Source organism: Gavialis gangeticus, unplaced genomic scaffold (assembly GCF_001723915.1).
Source record: "Gavialis gangeticus isolate Ggan-Ray unplaced genomic scaffold, GavGan_comp1, whole genome shotgun sequence".
Taxonomy (NCBI): domain Eukaryota; kingdom Metazoa; phylum Chordata; order Crocodylia; family Gavialidae; genus Gavialis; species Gavialis gangeticus.
Window position 1 is genome coordinate 3,477,519 of NW_017728960.1, and position 9,821 is coordinate 3,487,339.

Sequence of the window (9,821 nt, forward strand, 5' to 3'; positions counted from 1 at the left end):
CCCCCCCCTCACCCCCCCCCCCCCCCCCCCCCAAACAGCACATGACAGCAGCCCAGCTCCTCCCCAGAGGCTGGCCGCCACCTTTATCTGGACCCAGACCTTCCAGAGGAAAAGGGGGATGGAAATACAGTAGGGCTGCTGCCACCTTGGATAACCAGCTTGCTGGAGGCTCCTTGCATTCCAGCTGTCTCGACTGCAGTCAGAGCCAGCAAATGCTGCCCGGCAGCTGCAGTCCCAGACTTCACAGGGGAAGAGGGCAAGAAACCTGGTGTGGAAACAGGAGCAGCAGGGAGGGAGAACAGCAGAGCCTCCAGGTCCCCCAGCAAGGCAGGAAGGCAGTGGGAGCTACACCTATGGAGGGAGGTCACAAAACTGCCCCCGAGCCACCCTTGCTGGACCCAAGACTGCCTGGAGGCAGATGGGGAATTCTGCTTCCCGTCACCAACTTGCCCTCCCTTGAGAGGGGTCAGCCTGTCCCAAGCACTGGCTCACACTCCCATCCCCTGCCCAGGGTCCACCCTGGGCCGCAACTTCCAGCCCTGGGCAGCGAGGCAGGGGTTGAACATACAAGGAAGGAAGGGACAGAGAACTTCTCATGCCTGAAATGCAGTCCATGCTACAGGGCTCTGCACTGCCTCCTCCTGCGCTGCTGCCAGTGCCCCTTCCCAAACTCCCACCTGCTACCAAATGTGCTCCACCTGTTACCACCTTAGTCACTGCTGCCAACCTCAGGAGAGGGTCCCACCGCCACTGCGCACAGTCGAGGACAGTCGAACTGCTTGCAGGGAGCTGCTCCCAGTGCTCGGCTGCAGCCAAGAAGCACTCTCAGCTCCTTCGGTCTCCATTGACCCCCAGGAGCACAGGACTCCACCACTGATGAGAATAGGCTGTCGCTGAAGGAGCAGAGAGGAGGGCCGGAAGCCCCCCCTCCACCACAGAAGCTCCCTCGCTTCCATACAGCAGGTTGACACCAGACTCTCCCATGCAGGTCATCACTGGGGCATGTCTCTTGCCCTTTTGGCTGCCCTCAACAAAACCCAGCCCAGCACAATAACGACTGCGGCAGCCCAGGCTCTTCAAATTACCAAACTGTAATGGTCTCCAGAGATCCCTTCCTGCACAGCCTGACACTGGAACAAACAAAGCAGTGTACATGAAATAAGAAAATAAATTAAATCCATAGCATAGGTAAGGAGATGCTCTAAACCAGAGCAGAGCGGGAAGTGGCCAGCGATACAAGAGGCTCAGAGTTTGTTTTAATAAGAATGCTGCTAGCGAGGGTCCAGCGAGTGTTTCGGGTCAGTCCAACTGCACACACGGCTCATTCCTTAGAGTTTATCGCAGCCGCTATTGTCCTGCAACAGGCAGAGCCATCACATCTCAGGAGAAAGCCAGAGGCATTGGCAGATCCAAGTACAGCATTCCAAGGTCAAGTGGTCCGGCGATGCCTGGGTGGCTGCCACGCTAGCCATCCTCCTTGGGCGGTGTGTACCAGCCTGCAACAAGAGCACGGTGAGGTGAGACCGGTCCTGCTGCAACTACAACACTGCCACAACCTGCACATGCACTTGAGCTTGGCCTCACGCCTCCAGGCCACAGGAGTCTGGGCCTGCAGCTCACAACAGCTCCGAGCCCTGGTGGCTGGCGATGCCATGGCTGTGCATAGGCTGCTGTGCTCAGGGTGCTTTTCCTATGGCCTTGGCAAGAGACTCTATTTTTAGTGTGACCTCTGTGTCTCAACAGTGACCATGCCTCATACAGACTGGAGGAGATGCTGGACCCCTGCTAATGGCATATGCAGGCTGCACCTGGAGTGTCTGGGCTCAGAAGCCAAGCACAGTAGTGCGATGCCTGCCTCAGCTGACCTGAGCACCATGTCATCCCCTCTGCTCTGCACTTCCCCAGTGACTGAGGGGGTGAGACAGCCACCCAGCAAGCCACACTGCACCAGGGACGAGGGTTCTTGGGGGTCCCTGGAGCAAGTCAACAGTTAGACATCCTGATGCACCCAGTGTCACCCCACTGCAGCCAAGGGATGCTGCTCAGAGGAGATTTTCAGCCAGGGCAGTAAGACCCACACCCACAGGGCTCCAGTTACCACAGAACTTACCATTCTTTTCATGGATCTGCACCAGGGACTTGTAGGACTGCTGTGCTCTGGTCAGGCTGTACTGATTCTGCCAGAGAAGCCAGAAGGGTAAAGAGATCAATTCAAATCCCTGTAGATCTCAGGCTAGTGTTACCCAACCCTCAAGCACTTCACTGCCCAGGACAGCACTGGATACTGCTTCAAGCACTGCCTACTGCAGCAGGCAGTCTCCCACAGCATGCAGGCCTGGGCAGCTGGTCATTTTGCACTGCAGGGTCTCACAGGCAGGCTGGGACAAGAGCAAGGCCTTGCTTACAGCCCTGCTGTTTTGCGAGCCCACACAGAGATACTGCAGCCTCCCAGGTCATAGAATCATAGAAGCAGGGTCGGAAGGGACCTTGTAGATCTTCAAGTCCGACCCCCTGCCTGGGCAGGAGAAAAACTGGGCTCAAATGACTCCAGCCAAGTAGGCATCAAGCCTCTTCTTAAAGACCCCCAGGGTAGGAGCCAGCACCACTTCTCCTGGAAGCTGGTTCCAGATCCTATCTGCCCTGACTGTGAAGTAGTTCTTCTCTGACAGACTGACTCCATGGCACTGCTCTCTGGGTGCTCAGTCTCCTGCTCCAAGCACCTGGGAGCCTTGGCCGAGGGCCCCAAAAGCAGCCTGAAAGCTGGGACTGTGGTGGGCCCCTCCCCCAGTTGCTCCATGCCAGTCCTACCTTATTGGCTCCGAACTGCACGCGCGCCTTCCCTTTCACCAGCGTGGCACTGATCTGCATGATCACCGACTCAATGGAGTAGGCACTGCTCCAGCCCTGCAAAGCCAAGAAGGATACAATGAGGGGGTGGACAGGGCCTGCGCTTGATGGCACCCACCCAGCCTTGGCTTACAGGAGGGGACCAGACGCTCCCTCCACTGTGCTCTGCTGAGCAGTCCAGGCAGAAAGCCCCAGCCCGTGCCCACCTGGGACACCATCAGTACTCTGAGCAGCCACTTACAGCCTCCACAGGCTGCCGGCCCCCATTTGCGCAAGGTCACACATTCACAACCCTCTTCCCAACACTGAAGTGAGTAGGTGTGGGCAGGAAGCAGTCAATGGGACACTTGGCCTCAAAGGGGCAGGGCACAGGGTTTGCTCCGATGCCATAATTTTGGTGCCCTTCCAGCAGTCACTTCCTGCCCCCGGGGGAGGAACACTGAGGGCATCATTTCCACCACCCATGAGTCCAGCTCTGCCATTGGCAGCAGCATGTTCCCTTAACTTGTTCTGTTCTTATAAACAAACCACCACTGCCCCCCGGCCAAAGGAGCAGGCTGCACAGAGTGCAGGGCAAGGCTTCGCTGTCAGCTACTGCTTCTGGCAGGACTTCCAGGTGCCCAGCACTTGGCATCCAGGATATCCGAGTGTCAGCATGGCCCCTACCTGGAGCCTGCCCAGCTGCTCACCTGTTTGGTCAGCAGCTCCATGCAGATGGCACCTCCACCCAGAACGTACCTGCAGGGCAGAGACCAAGTCAGAGGCCTGGGGTGTGCTGTGGCCCCAGCCAGCACTACAGTGGCTCTGCAGAAGCATTGTCTGCTTGTGATGGAAGATGCCCACCAGGCAGGTCCATGCCCCCTCCCACCTCCCTGCCCTTCTGCCCCAGGCCATACACTTCTGTACCAGCCTCCCCCACCACCACGTGAAAGGGCCATTCTGCAGTAGCGAGATGGTTGCCTCAGACACTCCCTGCCGACATGGACAGGTAATGTGTTGACTCTCCAGCTGGGGAAACCCAGAGAAACCAGCATCCTCCCAGCAAATCAGAGACCCAAGACTCATGGGAGTGCGGTACCCAGAGCACTATGGCGCAGTCACTCACCCCCCTGAGAGCACAGGGGACACGACCCTCACAAATGGTGGGTCAAAGGGAAAGTTGTCCTGAAAGAGAGACAAGGCTGTTGAGAAGCACTGGTTCCAGCTGCTAGCCCGAAGCAGGTGTTGGGCAGAGTGGGGCAGGACTCACTTTAAAGGAGAAGTTGAGCAGGATGAAGTCAGTTCCTTCCTTCTCTTTGAGGATCTGGAGATCATTGTGCAAAGCGCTGTCCTCGTCAACCCTGTGAGGGAAGCCCCCACCCCATCAAATGGGGAAAGCTATGCCAGGGCACCAGCCTCTAGAAGGAGCCCAGAGCACTGGCAGCCCGCCTAGCCCAGCCCTGTGCCCCAGGAGAGCAGGCCTGCAGCGTCCTTGCCAAGAGAAGGGAGGAAATGGCCATCACTCAGCAAGAAGCAGCGCTGCCAGTTTCCAAAGGAAAAAGGTGGGTTGGGGGTATCAGGGTGACTGCACCAGGCCACTTACTTCAGGAGTTTGACGTTCCAATCGTACAGGCTGTCGTTCACGAGTTCCACTGCATAGTTCCCTGCGGGTGATGCGCAATGGGTCAGAGCCGTGGCAGGAGGCAGCCGAGCTGTCCAGAGAGGGGCAGTGCTCGGTGCTGCAAGTTGCCCCCAGCCAAGTACACCAGCTCAGTGTGGCAGCTGCTGCAAGCCACACAGGCACTTGTCCCACCTACTGTACCCAGCATCCAGAAACAAGATGGCCCTGGGACCCACCCCACCCAGGACCAGGGGTACTCAGCCAGCAGCACAGGGAACAGCCACCTCTAAAGGCCCTCCCCTCCCCTAGCAGAGTCAACCTCTGCTCCATGGTGGCAGTGAGCAGGCACCTCTGGATCCAGCTCTGCCCAGTCTCCTGTGAACCCTGTCCACGCCTTTCTGCTGTGACAGCAAGGGGAGGTTTCTTTTCCCCCAGCTCAGCTCCCAGCACCTGCTAGGCCCTCCCAGGGCCCCACAAAGAGCAAGTAGGTCACAGTCCACTCCACCCCCAGCCTTGCTCGCTAACTCTCCACTGTACTCACCGCCCTTGAAACTTGGTGATCGGTAAATATCCCTGAGCTCCTTCATTAGCCGGTCAGTGGCCTGCACAGACCCAGACACTGCACCCTGACAGGGACGGGGAGGGAAAGGCACTGTAACCCCAGTTGCAGGTAGCAAGCCAAGTTTGATCAGAGCACAACATCCTGCAACCCCAGGGGAACCGGCTCCTGCACCCAGCAGCAGCAGAGGAACTGAGGCCCCCTGGCTAAGGGGCAGGGTGACTCCACACCAGCTCAGGGAGAACAAGCCCAGGGTAGTGCTAACTTGGACACCCCTGGGGCAGCCTGTGTCCCAGGGAAGGCCCAGTGACTCTGTGCCGGACGTGGCTCTGTCCCCCTGGGAGCTCAGGTCCTTTTGGCTGGGGTCAGAAGCCAACATCCAGCCAGGATCAGGGCATGCACAGCAGTGCTCTAGCCAGTCTTCTCTGCTGCGCCCCAGCCCTGCCGCCCCACCCAGGTCCTCTGCTGGAACCCACATGCTGGCCGTAGCCTGTTGGTGCCTGTGCAACCTCCCAGGGCAGCAGGTACCGGGCTGGGCACAGACCTTTCAGGGATGGGGTGCGAGGAGCCAGCCCACTGGTCAGACAGAGCAGAAGTAGGTTGCCCTTGTTGGGGTCCCTGGGCCCTCCCCCCTCCCCGCCGCCCGCCGGCGACACGTACATTTAAGTAATCTTGCCTCTGGTTCTTTTTGATCTTCTCCAGGATGGCCAGGTTCTCCTTGCCAATGCCCTCATCCTCTGTCCTCTTCCCATCGGCTGGCTCCTCCTCCTTCATCTCGTAGTGATCCAAGTCCTCTGTGTCCTGGCAAGGGGCAGAAGAGCCTCAGATGGGAGGCCCTGCTCCGCGCCACGCTGCCCTGCGCAGCTGCAGAGACCAGGCGCAGGCATTTGAAACAAGCCAGGCTGAGACCCGGCCAGGCTGGCAGCTCCTTCAGCTGTGTCCAACCCATTTCCTCTCCTGGACTTCATGTGCCTACCTATGCTCAGCCTTCAGCTTCCAGAACACGCAGGTATCGGGCACAGTACTTCAGCAGGATGCTGCTGCATGCCTTGGAGACAGTCTCCCCCCAATCCTGCCCCTCTCCACTTGCCTTGGGAGGGAGCTGACAGAGGCTACTGGTGGGACCTGCGGCACCGTCCTCACCAAGGCCCACACCAGCTCCCGGTCTCTCCCAGGGCAGCCTGAGGCTCTCGGATGCCCAGGGCACCTGCGCACAGCAGACTGCACTGGCCACTAGTGCGAACCTCCACCCCAGGCAGTCTTGCAGCCAGGAGGCTGGAGCACTATGGCTCCTGTCACTAGGGAAGAAGCTGCTAGCAGGGCTCAGCTGCCTAGATGCCAACACAGAGCCCTGGGCTGGGATTCATCCTCTGTAACCAAATGCTCACAGCATCTCCAGGGCAGCTACTGCTCTTCAGGATGAAGTGAGCACTTGGGGAAGTGTGCAGGGGCTTGGAGCTCCCCAAGCTGTTCAATAACTGGCACTCACAGCCCTGCCCTGGGGCAGCTCCATGGTGCCAGACCCAGGGCCTAGCTGACATACCACCCGCACAACAGAGCCCTTGGCCCATCTGGCCAGCCTGTCAGTAGCACACCAGTGCAAGTCCCAGGCCCAGGATGAGAACATGATGCCTTCCTCTAGTCTTTCCCATGCTCTGTGAACAGCCACGGACTCCCAGGCTGTTTACCACTGAGGCTTCCTGCCCACTGCAGCGAGGAGACCCACATGTTGCCTCTTGCCAGGCCTCCCTGACTATGGCTCAACAGGATGCCCTCTGCACCCCCAGTGTCCTGGATCCATGCCCTGGCAGCCAGGGGCAGAGAACCCACGTGCCCAGCTCCCTGAGCAGGGCATTCAGGAACCGTCACCATGGAGACACTCTTCCACTCCACCCATGTCAAGAGCTCTTTAGGCCTCAAAGTGAGCTGCCAAAGCCCGGGAGCTTCGCAGCACGTGGATTCTCAACCTTTGGAAGAGGTCAGCCGCCCATGTGCCCCCACAGTGGTGCACATGGTTTGTATCCCACCCTGCCCTCTTTCCTCAGGAGTGGGATCTCCTTGTGTTTGCCACACCAGCTCAGAAGACTCAGCACCAGGCAAAGCAGATCCCAGTGGGTCAGTGTCAGGCTCTGGACAGTGGACCAAGCCTAAGGACCTGTTCCTGCCTACCCAGCATCAAGCCTGGCTACTGCCAGCCTTCACAACAGCCAGACAGACAAGCAGGCCACTCCCTTGAGGCTCTCAGTGAATAGGCCACAAGGAAATAACCCTGAGTGCATGCACTCAAACTGCCCCAGCCAAGCCAGCACCAGGGCTCATGAAGCACTGCATGGACTCAGTGTCTCTGCTCCTTTTATGATCCCGCAGCCCTGCTGGACACAAAAGAGCTCCCTTACCTCTGGCATTTCCTCATCTTCCTCTTCAGAAGACACTTCTTCCTGTGTGCTCTGCAGCGGTGGGGTGACAAGGAAAAGGGTCAGACCATCCTCCTCCGACATCTCCCAGACCACTGCCATCCTGGTGGGGACAACTACCCACCCAAGGGACTGGTAACCTGCCAGCTTCTGTCCCAAGCAGCTGTGCCCAAGCTCAGGCAGTGCCTACCTAAAGGAGGCCCGGGAAGAGTCAGATGTAGTCCTGTGCCTCACTAAGCCTGCAGCAGGCCAGAGCCCACCCCAGTCTGACTGGGGAGTCACACCAAGAGCTCAACTTCACCAGCTGTTCCACCCAGGGAACTGCCTCCATAGCTGAGCATGAGCAGTATCAGGAGAGGCCCAGGAGCGCCCATCAATGGTCACAATATACAGAGTATATCAGGGAGGGAACAGATGTTAATCTACCCACCATGCCACACAGTGAGCTGGGAGATGCCTCAGCCCTGCAAAGAGACAGCATTGTGGAAAGACTTCCCCAGCTAGAAAGCTGCAGAACCACCTCTGGAGAGACTGTAGGCTTGGGCTGGTCACACCCAAGAAGGCTCATGGCAGCCTGGAGCTGCAAAGAAGCCACCTGAACAGAGGATCTCTCTCTTGATGCAGCCTGGTGGAGGCCAGCTCACCTGTTCTGCCGGTAGAGGCTGGTCCAACATCTCAACATCTGGATGCTGTGGGAGGTTGTAGAGTTTGCACAGGTCCGAGATTATCCGTTTCAGGTGCTGCAAGAGCTGCCCAGGGAGGAGAGACCAGCAAGGTGAGAAGCCCCAAGCCCCAGCCATGGAGCACAGCCAATGGCACCATGCTTCTCTGCAAACAGGCGAGGGCCTGGGGACAGCCCAGAGTCGCATCCTGCTGAACACAGCCCTTCCAGGGACGAGCATGGTGCTGCTGCAGCCACTGTGTGAAGGGAACCCATGTCCTAGCAGAAGGCAAGGGCCTGGGGGTCCCAGCTAGACAACCCATCTCCTTCCAGCACAACAGACAAGCACTGGAAAACAGGCAGACAGGCAAGCAGCAGCCTGAGGAGCAGAGCACCCAGGAATTCCCCAATACCACAGTGCCCTCCTCACCAGGGTATTTCCTTTCCTGACTTCCACTAGCCTCTCCAGGATAGCTGCCAGGTTGGGATCATCGGACTCCACGGACCATATGGGGGGAACAGCTGGGTAAGACTCCTGCAGGGAGAGGAACCCATGAGCTGGCTGCAGTGCTGCAGCAGCCTCTGCCCAGGCAGCTGCCCTGCACCTTCCACAAACCAGCCCCATGAACCACACGGCACAAGGAAACACGCTCGCCCCGTGCCTGCGCTGATCCCAGGCAGAAGCAGAACCAACTGCAGCTCCAAGAGCACAAAGTTGCCAGCTGCTCAGCTCCTTTGACCCCCAGATGGGGTTATCTGTACCTCACTGGGTGCCCTGCCCTGGCAAGGGAAAATGACCCAGCGCCCTGTTCTGCAGACCTCGGTGCCCAGCAGCTCCCAGGAGCATGCGCCAGGAAGGTATCTGTTACAGCCCAACAGCCAAGAGCACCAAATGCACCAAACATGACGTCCTCTGGCAAGTTGTCTTGATCCTGTAACGGGGCCACTGGCTGCTGGGCAGATTGCAGCTCCCACCCCAACCCTGGGTCCTTCTAACCTGAGCTGGAAGGCCCGGGCAGGATGGATGCTCCGTGCGCGCACACACAGTGTGTCAGGGGCTCCCCAAAACAAGCACTCCCAGCCTGGTGCTCACCACTAAGCAGTGCTGGCACTCGTGGCAGCCGGCGCCGTGCACCCGTTACCTCTGGCCACAAGACAGCACAGTGCCGAGAGGCAGGTGCTGGGGATCCCAGAGGAGGGCGCGTGGGGCAGCCAGCGCTCCCCGAGCCAAACTTGTGCAGGCAGAACTTGCACCCGGCACCACACACGGGCCTGCCAGACCCAGTTAGCCCAGGTCAGGCACAGGTGTGTGTGGGCAGCTCTTGCCCTCACTTCCCAGCTCCCAGACACCAGAAAGGTGCAGCCCCCTCTGTCCTGAACAGGCTCACACCCCTCCCCACGGCGAAGGGGCATCTGAGAAACGTCCTGCCTATCCGGCTCTCCGCTCACCGCCAGCGCTGAGACCACCCTGCGCCGCAGTGGGAAGTCCAACCTGCAGGACTGTCGGGGAATGCCCCCGCGGCGCTGGACAGACGCTCGGCACCCCCAGCACCGCCCCCCCAAACGCCTGCCCCACGAGTGAAGGGTGGCGCACAGGCCCACGGCAGAGGGGCAGCCCGGGGACCCCCTGTCGCCCCGCCAGGCTCTGCCCCGCCCTCACCGTGATGTTGCAGTGAATGTGGACGGGCCCCGGCGGCGGCCCCCGCGCCCCAGACCCCCCCGCGCGGTCGCCGGGCCGCC

The 9,821-nt window shown here is 59.4% G+C and overlaps 1 protein-coding gene across 1 annotated transcript; it reads right to left on the reverse strand.

Annotated features, from left to right (window-relative positions):
- Positions 1 to 1,073: 1,073 nt before the first annotated feature.
- Positions 1,074 to 9,816, reverse strand: UBE2Q1 (ubiquitin conjugating enzyme E2 Q1; the record flags this gene model as incomplete). The annotated part of the gene is made up of 13 exons (XM_019512034.1): positions 1,074 to 1,496; positions 2,111 to 2,177; positions 2,809 to 2,904; positions 3,537 to 3,585; positions 3,953 to 4,011; positions 4,097 to 4,187; positions 4,430 to 4,490; positions 4,989 to 5,073; positions 5,667 to 5,807; positions 7,403 to 7,453; positions 8,065 to 8,169; positions 8,512 to 8,616; positions 9,742 to 9,816. Coding segments are annotated over 13 exons (1,017 nt in total), but the record flags the coding sequence as incomplete, so codon positions are not given.
- Positions 9,817 to 9,821: the final 5 nt, after the last annotated feature.